The sequence below is a fragment of the Oncorhynchus mykiss genome, chromosome 26 (assembly GCF_057628025.1).
Source record: "Oncorhynchus mykiss isolate SJ-2025 chromosome 26, ASM5762802v1, whole genome shotgun sequence".
Lineage (NCBI taxonomy): Eukaryota > Metazoa > Chordata > Actinopteri > Salmoniformes > Salmonidae > Oncorhynchus > Oncorhynchus mykiss.
In genome coordinates, this window is record NC_143047.1 from 29,792,000 (window position 1) to 29,807,813 (window position 15,814).

The 15,814-nt window shown below is 45.7% G+C and overlaps 1 protein-coding gene across 1 annotated transcript in view; it reads left to right on the plus strand.

The window, feature by feature from the left end:
• The window catches only part of LOC110526636 (transmembrane protein 266-like), a 113,104-nt gene that overhangs the window by 77,007 nt on the left and 20,283 nt on the right, over positions 1 to 15,814 (plus strand). Inside the window, exon 7 of the mRNA XM_090222653.1 lies at positions 2,058 to 2,196. Coding sequence (XP_090078779.1) covers positions 2,058 to 2,196 — 139 coding nt within the window. The remainder of the gene's footprint in view (positions 1 to 2,057; positions 2,197 to 15,814) is intronic.

Consider the following 15,814-nt stretch of genomic DNA (forward strand, 5'->3'; position numbering starts at 1 on the left):
ACAGTGTGTAATATCTCCTAATGACAGCATGGTATATCTCCTAATGACAGTGTGTAATATATCCTAATGACAGCATGGTATATCTCCTAATGACAGTGTGTAATATCTCCTAATGACAGTGTGTAATATCTCCTAATGACAGTGTGTAATATCTCCTAATGATAGTGTGTAATATCTCCTAATGACAGTGTGTAATATCTCCTAATGACAGCATGGTATATCTCCTAATGACAGCGTGTAATATATCCTAATGACAGTGTGTAATATCTCCTAATGACAGTGTGTAATATCTCCTAATAACAGTGTGTAATATCTCCTAATGACAGTGTGTAATATCTCCTAATGACAGTGTGTAATATCTCCTAATGACAGTGTGTAATATATCCTAATGACAGTGTGTAATATCTCCTAATGATAGTGTGGAATATCTCCTAATGACAGAGTGTAATATCTCCTAATGACAGTGTGTAATATATCCTAATGACAGTGTGTAATATATCCTAATGACAGTGTGTAATATCTCCTAATAACAGTGTGTAATATCTCCTAATGACAGTGTGTAATATCTCCTTTAATGACCGTGTGTAATATCTCCTAATAACAGTGTGTAATATCTCCTAATGACAGTGTGTAATATCTCCTAATGACCGTGTGTAATATCTCCTAATGACAGAGTGTAATATCTCCTAATGACAGTGTGTAATATCTCCTAATGACAGTGTGTAATATATCCTAATGACAGTGTGTAATATATCCTAATGACAGTGTGTAATATCTCCTAATAACAGTGTGTAATATCTCCTAATGACAGAGTGTAATATCTCCTAATGACAGTGTGTAATATCTCCTAATGACAGTGTGTAATATCTCCTAATGACAGTGTGTAATATATCCTAATGACAGTGTGTAATATATCCTAATGACTGTGTGTAATATCTCCTAATAACAGTGTGTAATATCTCCTAATGACAGTGTGTAATATCTCCTTTAATGACCGTGTGTAATATCTCCTTTAATGACCGTGTGTAATATCTCCTAATGACAGTGTGTTTTATCTCCTAATGATGGTGTGTAATATCTCCTAATGACAGTGTGTAATATATCCTAATGACAGTGTGTAATATATCCTAATGACAGTGTGTAATATCTCCTAATAACAGTGTGTAATATCTCCTAATGACAGAGTGTAATATCTCCTAATGACAGTGTGTAATATCTCCTAATGACAGTGTGTAATATCTCCTAATGACAGTGTGTAATATATCCTAATGACAGTGTGTAATATATCCTAATGACTGTGTGTAATATCTCCTAATAACAGTGTGTAATATCTCCTAATGACAGTGTGTAATATCTCCTTTAATGACCGTGTGTAATATCTCCTTTAATGACCGTGTGTAATATCTCCTAATGACAGTGTGTTTTATCTCCTAATGATGGTGTGTAATATCTCCTAATGACAGTGTGTAATATCTTCTAATGACAGTGTGTATTATCTCCTAATGACAGTGTGTAATATCTCCTAATGACAGTGTGTAATATCTCCTAATGACAGTGTGGAATATCTCCTAATGACAGTGTGTAATATCTCCTAATGACAGTGTGGAATATCTCCTAATGACAGTGTGGAATATCTCCTAATGACAGTGTGGAATATCTCCTAATGACAGTGTGGAATATCTCCTAATGACAGTGTGGAATATCTCCTAATGACAGCGTGGAATATCTCCTAATGACAGCGTGTAATATCTCCTAATGACAGCGTGTAATATCTCCTAATGACAGCGTGGAATATCTCCTAATGACAGCGTGTAATATCTCCTAATGACAGCGTGGAATATCTCCTAATGACAGCGTGTAATATCTCCTAATGACAGCGTGTAATAGCTCCTAATGACAGCGTGTAATATCTTCTAATGACAGTGTGTAATATCTCCTAAGTCTGTGACAGTGTGGCATGTGATGTGTGTTTGTGTGTACACATGCCTGCATGTGTGGGCATGTCTGTATGTGCTTGCGTGTGTGTGTGTGTGTGTCTGGGTGTCTGCTCCCTGCAGGTGTTTGACGGGGCAGTCATCGTATTGTCCCTGGCCCCTATGGTAGCCTCCACGGTAGCCAACGGCCCCAGCAGTCCCTGGGACGCCATCAGCCTCATCATCACCCTGCGCATCTGGAGGGTCAAGAGAATCATCGACGGTGAGACTGCGGGTGGCGCAGACCAGACGCTCCCTTGTGTCCCTGCTTCCCCTGTCTGTCGCCCTGTCTGTCTGTCTGTCTGTCGCACCTGTCGCTCTGTCTGTCTGTCGCCCTGTCTGTCGCCCTGTCGCCCTGTCTGTCTTTCTGTCTGTCGCCCTGTCTGTCTGTCGCCCTGTCTGTCGCCCTGTCTGTCGCCCTGTCTGTCTGTCTGTCGCCCTGTCTGTCGCCCTGTCTGTCGTCCTGTCTGTCTGTCTGTCGCCCTGTCTGTCGCCCTGTCTGTCGCCCTGTCTGTCGCCCTGCCCTGCCATGCCCTGCCCTGCCCTGCCCTGCCCTGCCGGTGGATGTCTTACTAGAGTCATCCTGACCTAGGTGAAGTCATCATCCCTCTCAGTCAACAGCTTCCCTTAGTGTTCTTGGTATTACTCTTAGATGGATGGATGGTTAGTTAGTTTGGTATGATTGGTTCTAGTGAGATATTATTGAAAAATTCAACAACCTTACATTGTACCAACAGAGGACTTTGAACTTGAACTATCAGTCCTTAATTATTACACCTGACTGATCTTCTACGAGAGGGACTACGACTAGGATACGTGGTTGTCTCACCTAGCTATCTGCAGATGAATGCACTTTGTAAGTTGCTCTGGATAAAAGTGTCTGCTAAATGACAAAAATGACAAAAATGTATTATATTTTTGATTTTAGCGCTAAATTCAAAAATATCATACTTCACCTAAGGATGATAAAGTCTATGGCTTATTCAATACATGATTGGCAGCACGACCCCATTCTCCCCATGATTATACACATTATTTACTATTCACAACAATATAATTATTGATCGTCCCTCAAAGTAAATTGCCACCCGTTCTCCTACATAAACTGGTATTGATCCTAAGCCCTGTTTAAACAGATTTAGAAAAGCCATGATAATGACTATATTGGCTGTTCTATGTTATGCTAATGTAATGCAGATTGATTTCTAACAGGAGGTCACCCTCAGTCTCAGTGAGAGCTGTGCATGATCAACCTACAGACCTCAGTCTCAGTGAGAGCTGTGCGTGATCAACCAACAGGCCTCAGTCTCAGTGAGAGCTGTGCGTGATCAACCTACAGACCTCAGTCGCAGTGAGAGCTGTGCATGATCAACCTACAGACCTCAGTCTCAGTGAGAGCTGTGCATGATCAACCAACAGGCCTCAGTCTCAGTGAGAGCTGTGCGTGATCAACCTACAGACCTCAGTCTCAGTGAGAGCTGTGCATGATCAACCTACAGACCTCAGTCTCAATGAGAGCTGTGCATGATCAACCTACAGACCTCAGTCTCAGTGAGAGCTGTGCATGATCAACCTACAGACCTCAGTCTCAGTGAGAGCTGTGCGTGATCAACCTACAGACCTCAGTCTCAGTGAGAGCTGTGCATGATCAACCTACAGATCTCAGTCTCAGTGAGAGCTGTGCGTGATCAACCTACAGACCTTAGAGAGAGAGAGAGAGAGAGAGAGAGAGAGAGAGAGAGAGAGAGAGAGAGAGAGAGAGAGAGAGAGAGAGAGAGAGAGAGAGAGAGAGAGAGAGAGAGAGAGAGAGAGAGAGAGAGAGAGAGAGAGAGAGAGAGAGATGGAGGCCAGGGGCTTTGCACTTGGCCTGAGCTGAGAGGAGAGGTGAAAGTGGAAAAGGCTCTTGTGACAGAGGTGCTGTGGAATCAACCATGGTGCGAATTACACTGCTGCTTGGCATGTCCTGCCATGCCAGCAGCAGTCGTACGTCTTTGACATGCTTTTTATAGCCATGCACAAATTGGGCAGCTTATAATCCCCCACTTCAACTTCCCCTTGGTAATGTGAATTTGGCTGTGCCTGCCTGCCCCCTCTGCTCTGCTCCCTTCCCCTTGGTGAATGTGAAATTGGCTGTGCCTGCCTGCCCCCTCTGCTCTGCTCCCCTTGTTAATTGTGAGTTCAACTGTGCCTGTCTCCCCCCTTTGCTCTCCCCGGCCACGAGTTCCGCTGTTTCATCCTCTCCCCTCTGCTCTCCCTCCCCATGCATTCTGCTGTGCTCTTCCTACCTGCCCCCTCTGCTGTCTCCCTCCCTCTTCCTGCATGTTCACATCAACAGCTCTATTAATAGGCTATGGGAGAGCAGAACAGAGCAGTGCTGCTGGAGAGAGATGGCTGCAGGCACTGCCTGCTGTTAGTAGTTCACTAGTAGGTCTCCTCTGGTGTAGAGGGCTTGGTTATTCACTCTGCTGCTTCCCAGTCTGTATGGCCTAGTAATATGGCCCTACTCAGGAGAGTCAGCAGTAGCAGGAGAGCAGCTGTGCACTAAGGTCACTGTGTAGAACAGAAGAGGGGATATGACTTAGCTGAAGTCAATACCAGAGCAGATCTATGTCTTGTGTGTCTCTGTCTCTTCCTTCTCTTCTCTCTGTCTCTGTCTCTTCCTTCTCTTCTCTCTGTCTCTTTTATCTGTCTCTTTCCCCCCTCTCTCTCTCTCTCTCTCTCTCTCTCTCTCTCTGTCTCTTCCCTCTCTCTCCCTCTCTCTCTCTCCCTCTCTCTCTCTCTCTCTCTCTCCTATCTGTCTCTTCCCTCTCTCTCTCTCTCTCTCTCTCTCTCTCTTCTATCTGTCTCTTCCCTCTCTCTCTCTGTCTCTTTTCTCTTTTCTCTGTCTCTTTTCCCTGTCTCTTTTATCTGTCTCTTCTCTCTCTCTGTCTCTTTTATCTGTCTCTTTCCCCTCTCTCTCTCTCTCTCTCTCTCTCTCTCTCTCTCTCTCTCTCTCTCTCTGTCTCTTCCCTCTCTCTCCCTCTCTCTCTCTCCCTCTCTCTCTCTCTCTCTCTCTCTCCTATCTGTCTCTTCCCTCTCTCTCTCTCTCTCTCTCTCTCTTCTATCTGTCTCTTCCCTCTCTCTCTCTGTCTCTTTTCTCTTTTCTCTGTCTCTTTTCCCTGTCTCTTTTATCTGTCTCTTCTCTCTCTCTGTCTCTTTTATCTGTCTCTTTTCTCTGTCTCTCTCTCTCTCTCTCTCTCTCTCTCTCTCTCTCTGTCTCTTTTATCTGTCTCTTTTCTCTGTCTCTTCCCTCTCTCTCTCTGTCTCTTTTCTCTTTTCTCTGTCTCTTTTCCCTGTCTCTTTTATCTGTCTCTTCTCTCTCTCTGTCTCTTTTATCTGTCTCTTTTCTCTGTCTCTTTTATCTGTCTCTTCTCTCTGTCTCTTCTCTCTGTCTCTTTTCTCTGTCTCTTTTCTCTGTCTCTTCTCTCTCTCTGTCTCTTTTATCTGTCTCTTTTCTCTGTCTCTTTTATCTGTCTCTTCTCTCTGTCTCTTCTCTCTGTCTCTTCTCTCTGTCTCTTTTCTCTGTCTCTTTTATCTGTCTCTTTTCTCTGTCTCTTTTATCTGTCTCTTTTCTCTGTCTCTTTTATCTGTCTCTTCTCTCTGTCTCTTTTATCTGTCTCTTCTCTCTGGCTCTTCTCTCTGTCTCTTTTCTCTGTCTCTTTTCTCTGTCTCTTTTCTCTGTCTCTTTTCTCTGTCTCTTTTCTCTGTCTCTTTTATCTGTCTCTTTTATCTGTCTCTTTTATCTGTCTCTTCTCTCTCTGTCTCTTTTCTCTGTCTCTTTTATCTGTCTCTTCTCTCTCTGTCTCTTTTCTCTGTCTCTTTTCTCTGTCTCTTTTCTCTGTCTCTTTTCTCTGTCTCTTTTCTCTGTCTCTTTTCTCTGTCTCTTTTATCTGTCTCTTTTATCTGTCTCTTCTCTCTCTGTCTCTTTTCTCTGTCTCTTTTATCTGTCTCTTTTATCTGTCTCTTTTCTCTGTCTCTTTTCTCTGTCTCTTTTATCTGTCTCTTTTCTCTCTCTGTCTCTTTTCTCTCTTCTCTGTCTCTTTTATCTGTCTCTTTTCTCTCTCTGTCTCTTTTCTCTTTTCTCTGTCTCTTTTCTCTGTCTCTTTTCTCTGTCTCTTTTCTCTCTCTGTCTCTTTTATCTGTCTCTTCTCTCTCAATTCAATTCAATTCAAGGGCTTTATTGGCATGGGAAACATGTGTTAACATTGCCAAAGCAAGTGAGGTAGATAATATATAAAGTGAATATATAAAGTGAAATAAACAATACAAATTAACAGTCAACATTACACATACAGAAGTTTCAAAACAATAAAGACATTACAAATGTCATATTATATATATATACAGTGTTGTAACAATGTACAAATGGTTAAAGGACACAAGATAAAATAAATAAGCATAAATATGGGTTGTATTTACAATGGTGTGTGTTCTTCACTGGTTGCCCTTTTCTCGTGGCAACAGGTCACAAATCTTGCTGCTGTGATGGCACAATGTGGAATTTCACCCAATAGATATGGGAGTTTATCAAAATTGGATTTGTTTTCGAATTCTTTGTTGATCTGTGTAATCTGAGGGAAATATGTCTCTCTAATATGGTCATACATTGGGCAGGAGGTTAGGGAGTGCAGCTCAGTTTCCACCTCATTTTGTGGGCAGTGAGCACATAGCCTGTCTTCTCTTGAGAGCCATGTCTGCCTACGGCGGCCTTTCTCAATAGCAAGGCTATGCTCACTGAGTCTGTACATAGTCAAAGCTTTGCTTAATTTTGGGTCAGTCACAGTGGTCAGGTATTCTGCCTCTGTGTAGGGCCAAATAGCATTCTAGTTTGCTCTGTTTTTTTGTTAATTCTTTCCAATGTGTCAAGTAATTATCTTTTTGTTTTCTCATGATTTGGTTGGGTCTAATTGTGCTGCTGTCCTTGGGCTCTGTAGGAGAGAGATGGCTGTAGATAATATACAAAAGTGAAATAAACAATAAAAATTAACAGTAAACATTACACATACAGAAGTTTCAATACAATAAAGACATTACAAATGTCATATTATATATACACTGCTCAAAAAAATAAAGGGAACACTTAAACAACACAATGTAACTCCAAGTCAATCACACTTCTGTGAAATCAAACTGTCCACTTAGGAAGCAACACTTATTGACAATACATTTCACATGCTGTTGTGCAAATGGAATACTCAACAGGTGGAAATTATAGGCAATTAGCAAGACACCCCCAATAAAGGAGTGGTTCTGCAGGTGGTGACCACAGACCACTTCTCAGTTCCTATGCCTCCTGGCTGAGGTTTGGTCACTTTTGAATGCTGGCGGTGCTTTCACTCTAGTGGTAGCATGAGACGGAGTCTAAAACCCACACAAGTGGCTCAGGTGGTGCAGCTCATCCAGGATGGCACATCAATGCGCGCTGTGGCAAGAAGGTTTGCTGTGTCTGTCAGCGTAGTGTCCAGAGCATGGAGGTGCTACCAGGAGACGTGGAGGAGGCCGTAGGAGGGCAACAACCCAGCAGCAGGACCGCTACCTCCGCCTTTGTGCAAGGAGGAGCACTGCCAGAGCCCTGCAAAATGACCTCCAGCCGGCCACAAATGTGCATGTGTCTGCTCAAACGGTCAGAAACAGACTCCATGAGGGTGGTATGAGGGCCCGACGTCCACAGGTGGGGGTTGTGCTTACAGCACAATACCGTGAAGGACATTTGGCATTTGCCAGAGAACACCAAGATTGGCAAATTCGCCATTTGCGCCCTGTGCTCTTCACAGATGAAAGCAGGTTCACACTGAGCACATGTGACAGATGTGACAGAGTCTGGAGACGCCGTGGAGAACGTTCTGCTGCCTGCAACATCCTCCAGCATGACCGGTTTGGCGGTGGGTCAGTCATGGTGGGGGGTGGCATTTCTTTGGTGGGGGGCGCACAGCCCTCCATGTGCTCGTCAGAGGTAGCCTGACTGCCATTAGGTACCGAGATGAGATCCTCAGACCCCTTGTGAGACCATATGCTGGTGCGGTTGGCCCTGTGTTCCTCCTAATGCAAGACAATGCTAGACCTCATGTGGCTGGAGTGTGTCAGCAGTTCCTGCAAGAGGAAGGCATTGATGCTATGGACTGGCCCGCCCGTTCCCCAGACCTGAATCCAATTGAGCACATCTGGGACATCATGTCTCGCTCCATCCACCAACAGACTGTCCAGGAGTTGGAAGATGCTTTAGTCCAGGTCTGGGAGGAGATCCCTCAGGAGACCATCCGCCACCTCATCAGGAGCATGCCCAGGCATTGTAGGGAGGTCATACAGGCACGTGGAGGCCACACACACTACTGAGCCTCATTTTGACTTGTTTTAAGGACATTACATCAAAGTTGGATCAGCCTGTAGTGTGGTTTTCCACTTTAATTTGGAGTGTAACTCCAAATCCAGACCTCCATGGGTTGATAAATTTGATTTCCATTGATAATTTTTGTGTGATTTTGTTGTCAGCACATTCAACTATGTAAAGAAAAAAGTATTTAAATATATATTTAATTCATTCAGATCTAGGATGTGTTATTTTAGGGTTCCCTTATTTTTTTGAGCAGTGTATATACAGTGTTGTAACAATGTACAAATGGTTAAAGTACACAAGGGAATATAAATAAGAATAAATATGGGTTGTATTTACAATGGTGTTTGTTCTTCAATGGTTGCCCTTTTCTTGTGGCAACAGGTCACAAATGTTGCTGCTGTGATGGCACAATGTGGAATTTCACCCAGTAGATATGGGAGTTGATCAAAATTGGGTTTGTTTTCGAATTCTTTGTTGATCTGTGTAATCTGAGGGAAATATGTGTCTCTAATATGGTCATACATTTGGCAGGAGGTTAGGAAGTGCAGCTCAGTTTCCACCTCATTTTGTGGGCAGTGTGCACATAGCCTGTCTTCTCTTGAGAGCTATGCCTGCCTACGGCGGCCTTTCTCAATAGCAAGGCTATGCTCACCTCTCTCTGTCTCTTCCCTCTCTCTCTCTTTATCTCTTCCCTCTGTCTCCTCTATCTCTTCTCTCTCTGTCGCTTCCCACTATCTCTCTCTATCTCTCTTCTATCTGTCTCTTCTCTCACTCCCTCTCTCTCTTCATCTCCTCTCTATCTTCTCTCTATCTCTGTCTCTTCTCTCTCTCTTTTTCTATCTCCTCTCTGTCTCCTCACTCTCTCTCTCTTTGTCTCTTCCCTCTCTCTCTTCTCTCTCTGTCTCTTCCCTCTCTCTATCTGCACTGATTATTGTACTTTTACATTTAATTTGAAAACATGGCCCAAATCTATCCAAACCTGTACACATGAGTTATCTGTGGTTCCTCTTATGTAAGATGACAGTTGATGATAGTGTTTTTATTACAAATAAGTTATTGTTGTTGGAATGATGATATCTCTACTTTTATCCAATGTAAAAAAACATAATATCAAATGTTGCTACATAAGACCGATTTGAGCCGGTCGGTCACATATATTATTGGATGTAATGTATTGGTATGTTATATTGTTTTAGTGAGTATGTGTATTGTGACTGTGTAAAGGTCCTTACCTATCCTGGGACTAAAGGTAAAAATAATATTTTGGCTAACCCCGGCACATTTACATGGATGTTGCATTATTGTAATATTGATGTTGATTAATGTGCATTGTCCCCTATAAATAAATACATATCAAATATGTCTCTTCCCTCTCTCTATCTGTCTCTTCCCTCTCTCTATCTGTCTCTTCTCTCTCTATTTCTTCTCTATCTGTCTCTTCTCTCACTATTTCTTCTCTATCTGTCTCTTCACTCTATCTATCTTTCTCTTCCCTCTCTCTATCTGTCTCTTCTCTCTCTCTATCTGTCTCTTCTCTCTCTCTATTTCTTCTCTATCTGTCTCTTCTCTCTCTATTTCTTCTCTATCTGTCTCTTCCCTCTCTCTATCTGTCTCTTCTCTCTCTCTCTATGTCTCTTCCCTCTCTCTATCTGTCTCTTCCCTCTCTCTATCTGTCTCTTCTCTCTCTCTCTATGTCTCTTCCCTCTCTCTATCTGTCTCTTCCCTCTCTCTATCTGTCTCTTCCCTCTCTCTATCTGTCTCTTCCCTCTCTCTCTATGTCTCTTCCCTCTCTCTATCTGTCTCTTCCCTCTCTCTATCTGTCTCTTCCCTCTCTCTATCTGTCTCTTCCCTCTCTCTATCTCTCTTCTCTCTCTATTTCTTCTCTATCTGTCTCTTCTCTCACTATTTCTTCTCTATCTGTCTCTTCACTCTATCTATCTTTCTCTTCCCTCTCTATATGTCTCTTCTCTCTCTATTTCTTCTCTATCTGTCTCTTCTCTCACTATTTCTTCTCTATCTGTCTCTTCCCTCTATCTATCTGTCTCTTCCCTCTCTATATGTCTCTTCCCTCTCTCTATCTGTCTCTTCTCTCTCTATTTCTTCTCTATCTGTCTCTTCTCTCACTATTTCTTCTCTATCTGTCTCTTCACTCTATCTATCTTTCTCTTCCCTCTCTATATGTCTCTTCTCTCTCTATTTCTTCTCTATCTGTCTCTTCTCTCACTATTTCTTCTCTATCTGTCTCTTCCCTCTATCTATCTGTCTCTTCCCTCTCTATCTGTCTCTTCTCTCACTATTTCTTCTCTATCTGTCTCTTCCCTCTATCTATCTGTCTCTTCCCTCTCTATCTGTCTCTTCTCTCACTATTTCTTCTCTATCTGTCTCTTCCCTCTATCTATCTGTCTCTTCCCTCTCTATCTGTCTCTTCCCTCTATCTATCTGTCTCTTCCCTCTCTATATGTCTCTTCCCTCTCTCTATCTGTCTCTTCTGACAATTCAATTCAATTCAAGGGGCTTTATTGGCATGGGAAACATGTGTTAACATTGCCAAAGCAAGTGAGGTAGATAATATACAAAAATGAAATAAACAATAAAAAGTAACAGTAAACATTACACATACAGAAGTTTCAAAACAATAAAGACATTACAAATGTCATATTATAAATGTATATATATATATATATATGTATTTTTAGCCAGATCCTAATTGGTATGTTGAAATTTATGTTCCTTTTGATAGCATAGAATGCCCTTCTTGCTTTGTCTCTCAGATCGTTCACAGCTTTGTGGAAGTTACCTGTGGCACTGATGTTTAGGCCTCTCACTCTCTCTCTGTCTCTTCCCTCTCTATCTGTCGCTTCCCTCTCTCTATCTGTCTCTTCCCTCTCTATCTGTCTCTTCTCTCTCTATCTGTCTCTTCTCTCACTTTCTCTTTTCTCTCTGTCTCTTCCCTCTCTCTATCTGTGTCATGTTGTCTTGTCTCTGTCCTTTCCCTTCACCCTGTCTCCCTCTGCTGGTCGTGTCAGGTTACCTTTTCTCCCCTTCTTTCCCCCAGCTGTTCCCTGTCTCCTCCTAACTACCCATTCACCCCGTTCCCCACCTGTTCCCTTTTTCCCTCTGATTAGGTCCCTATATCTCCCTCTGTTTCTGCTCCTGTCCTTGTCGGATTCTTGTTTGTTTGTGTTTCATGCCTGAGCCAGACTATCGTCATGTTTGCTGTAACCTTGTCCTGTCCTGTCGGAATCTGCCGGTCTATCTGAGCCTACCTATGTTTTGTTATTAAAGAAGCTCTGTTTAAGTTAGTTCGCTTTTGGGTCCTCATTCACTCACCTTAACAGAAGAATCCGACCAAGAATGGACCCAGCGACTTCGGATCCTCTCTACTCAGCCGTCGAGATCCAGGGAGCGATGCTAGGCAGACACGAGCAGGAATTGTCTGCTGCTCGACATGCCGTTGAGACCCTGGCCACCCAAGTCTCCAACCTCACAGAACAGGTTCACCATCTCCGCCTCGATCCACCGGCCACTTCCAGGGCTTTCGAATCCCCGGAGCCCAGAATCAATAACCCGCCGTGTTACTCTGGGGAGCCCACTGAATGCCGCTCGTTCCTCACCCAGTGTGATATTGTGTTTTCTCTCCAGCCCAACACTTACTCCAGGAGCACTGCTCGTGTCGCCTACGTCATATCTCTCCTTATTGGACGGGCTCGTGAGTGGGGCACGGCAATCTGGGAGGCAAGGGCTGAGTGTACTAACCAGTATCAGGACTTTAAGGAGGAGATGATACGGGTTTTTGATCGATCTGTTTTTGGGGAGGAGGCTTCCAGGGCCCTGTCTTCCCTATGTCAAGGCAATCGATCCATAACAGACTACTCTATTGAGTTTCGCACTCTTGCTGCCTCCAGTGGCTGGAACGAGCCGGCTTTGCTCGCTCGTCTTCTGGAGGGTCTCCGCGCAGAGGTAAAGGATGAGATTCTCTCCCGGGAGGTTCCTTCCAGCGTGGATTCCTTGATTGAACTCGCTATTCGCATTGAGCGACGGGTTGATCTTCGTCACCGAGCTCGTGGAAAGGAGCTCGCGTTCTCCGTTGCCCCCCTCTCCGCATCACTACCATCTTCCTCTGCCGGCTCGGGAGCTGAGCCTATGCAGCTGGGAGGTATCCGCATCTCGACTAAGGAGAGGGAACGGAGAATCACCAACCGCCTCTGTCTCTATTGCGGTTCTGCTGGTCATTTTGTCACTTCATGTCCAGTAAAAGCCAGAGCTCATCAGTAAGCGGAGGGCTACTGGTGAGCGCTACTACTCCTGTCTCTCCTTCAAGATCCTGCACTACCTTGTCGGTCCATCTACGCTGGACCGGTTCGTCAGCTTCCTGCAGTGCCTTAATAGACTCTGGGGCGGAGGGCTGTTTTATGGACGAGACCTGGGCTCGGGAACATGACATTCCTCTCAGACAGTTAAGGGAGTCCACGGCCTTGTTCGCCCTGGATGGTAGTCCTCTCCCCAGGATTCAGCGTGAGACGCTACCTTTAACCCTCACTGTTTCTGGTAATCATAGCGAAACCATTTCTTTTTTGATTTTTCGTTCACCTTTTACACCTGTTGTTTTGGGCCATCCCTGGCTAGTTTGTCATAATCCTTCCATTAATTGGTCTAGTAATTCTATCCTCTCCTGGAACGTCTCTTGTCATGTGAAATGTTTAATGTCTGCTATCCCTCCTGTTTCCTCTGTCTCTTCTTCACAGGAGGAGCCTGGTGATTTGACAGGGGTGCCGGAGGAATATCACGATCTGCGCACGGTGTTCAGTCGGTCCAGGGCCACCTCTCTTCCTCCACACCGGTCGTATGATTGTAGTATTGATCTCCTTCCGGGAACCACTCCCCCCCGGGGTAGACTATACTCTCTGTCGGCTCCCGAACGTAAGGCTCTCGAGGATTATTTGTCTGTAGCTCTTGACGCCGGTACCATAGTCCCCTCCTCCTCTCCCGCCGGAGCGGGGTTTTTTTTTGTCAAGAAGAAGGACGGGTCTCTGCGCCCCTGCATAGATTATCGAGGGCTGAATGACATAACAGTTAAGAATCGTTATCCGCTTCCTCTTATGTCTTCAGCCTTCGAGATCCTGCAGGGAGCCAGGTTTTTCACTAAGTTGGACCTTCGTAACGCTTACCATCTCGTGCGCATCAGGGAGGGGGACGAGTGGAAGACGGCGTTTAACACTCCGTTAGGGCACTTTGAATACCGGGTTCTTCCTTTCGGCCTCGCTAACGCTCCAGCTGTCTTTCAGGCATTAGTCAATGATGTCCTGAGAGACATGCTGAACATCTTTGTTTTCGTTTACCTTGACGATATCCTGATTTTTTCACCGTCACTCCAGATTCATGTTCAGCACGTTCGACGTGTCCTCCAGCGCCTTTTAGAGAATTGTCTTTTTGTGAAGGCTGAGAAGTGCACTTTTCATGCCTCCTCCGTCACATTTCTCGGTTCTGTTATTTCCGCTGAAGGCATTAAGATGGATCCCGCTAAAGTCCAAGCTGTCATTGATTGGCCCGTCCCTAAGTCACGCGTCGAGCTGCAGCGCTTTCTCGGCTTCGCGAACTTCTATCGTCGTTTCATCCGTAATTTCGGTCAGGTGGCCGCTCCTCTCACAGCCCTTACTTCTGTCAAGACGTGCTTTAAGTGGTCCGTTTCCGCCCAGGGAGCTTTTGATCTCCTCAAGAATCGTTTTACATCCGCTCCTATCCTTGTTACACCTGACGTCTCTAGACAGTTCGTTGTCGAGGTTGACGCGTCAGAGGTGGGCGTGGGAGCCATTCTTTCTCAGCGCTCCCTCTCTGACGACAAGGTCCACCCATGCGCGTATTTTTCTCATCGCCTGTCCCCGTCGGAACGTAACTATGATGTGGGAAACCGCGAACTGCTCGCCATCCGGTTAGCCCTAGGCGAATGGCGACAGTGGTTGGAGGGGGCGACCGTTCCTTTTGTCGTTTGGACTGACCATAGGAACCTTGAGTACATCCGTTCTGCCAAACGACTTAATGCGCGTCAGGCGCGTTGGGCGCTGTTTTTCGCTCGTTTCGAGTTCGTGATTTCTTATCGTCCGGGCTCTAAGAACACCAAGCCTGATGCTTTATCTCGTCTCTTCAGTTCTTCAGTAGCCTCCACTGACCCCGAGGGGATTCTCCCTGAGGGGCGTGTTGTCGGATTGACTGTCTGGGGAATTGAGAGGCAGGTAAAGCAAGCGCTCACTCACACTCCGTCGCCGCGCGCTTGTCCTAGGAACCTTCTTTTCGTTCCCGTTCCTACTCGTCTGGCCGTTCTTCAGTGGGCTCACTCTGCCAAGTTAGCCGGCCACCCTGGCGTTCGGGGTACGCTTGCTTCCATTCGCCAGCGTTTTTGGTGGCCCACCCGGGAGCATGACACGCGTCGTTTCGTGGCTGCTTGTTCGGTCTGCGCGCAGACTAAGTCCGGTAACTCCCCTCCTGCCGGCCGTCTCAGGCCGCTTCCCATTCCCTCTCGACCGTGGTCTCACATCGCCTTAGATTTTGTCACCGGACTGCCTTCGTCAGCGGGGAAGACTGTTATTCTTACGGTTGTCGATAGGTTCTCTAAGGCGGCTCATTTCATTCCCCTTGCTAAGCTTCCTTCTGCTAAAGAGACGGCACAAATCATCATCGAGAATGTTTTCAGAATTCATGGCCTTCCGTCAGACGTCGTTTCGGACAGAGGTCCGCAATTCACGTCTCAATTTTGGAGGGAGTTTTGCCGTTTGATTGGGGCTTCCGTCAGTCTCTCTTCCGGCTTTCACCCCCAGTCTAACGGTCAAGCAGAACGGGCCAATCAGACTATTGGTCGCATCTTACGCAGTCTTTCTTTTCGCAACCCTGCGTCTTGGTCAGAACAGCTCCCCTGGGCAGAATACGCCCACAACTCGCTTCCTTCGTCTGCAACCGGGCTATCTCCTTTTCAGAGTAGCCTCGGGTACCAGCCTCCGTTGTTCTCATCTCAGTTCGCCGAGTCCAGCGTCCCCTCCGCTCAGGCTTTTGTCCAACGTTGCGAGCGCACCTGGAAGAGGGTCAGGTCTGCACTTTGCCGTTATAGGGCGCAGACTGTGAGAGCTGCTAATAAGCGTAGAACGAAGAGCCCTAGATATTGTCGCGGTCAGAGAGTTTGGCTCTCCACTCAGAACCTTCCCCTTAAGACGGCTTCTCGCAAGTTGACCCCGCGGTTCATTGGTCCGTTCCGTATTTCTCGGGTCATTAATCCTGTCGCAGTTCGACTTCTTCTTCCGCGATACCTTCGTCGCGTCCACCCGGTCTTCCATGTCTCCTGTGTTAAGCCCGTTCTTCGCGCCCCCGCTCGTCTTCCCCCCCCCCCCCCCCCATCCTTGTCGAGGGCGCACCCATCTACAGGGTCCGCAGGATTTTGGACATGCGTCCTCGGGGCCGTGGTCACCAGTACCTTGTTGAT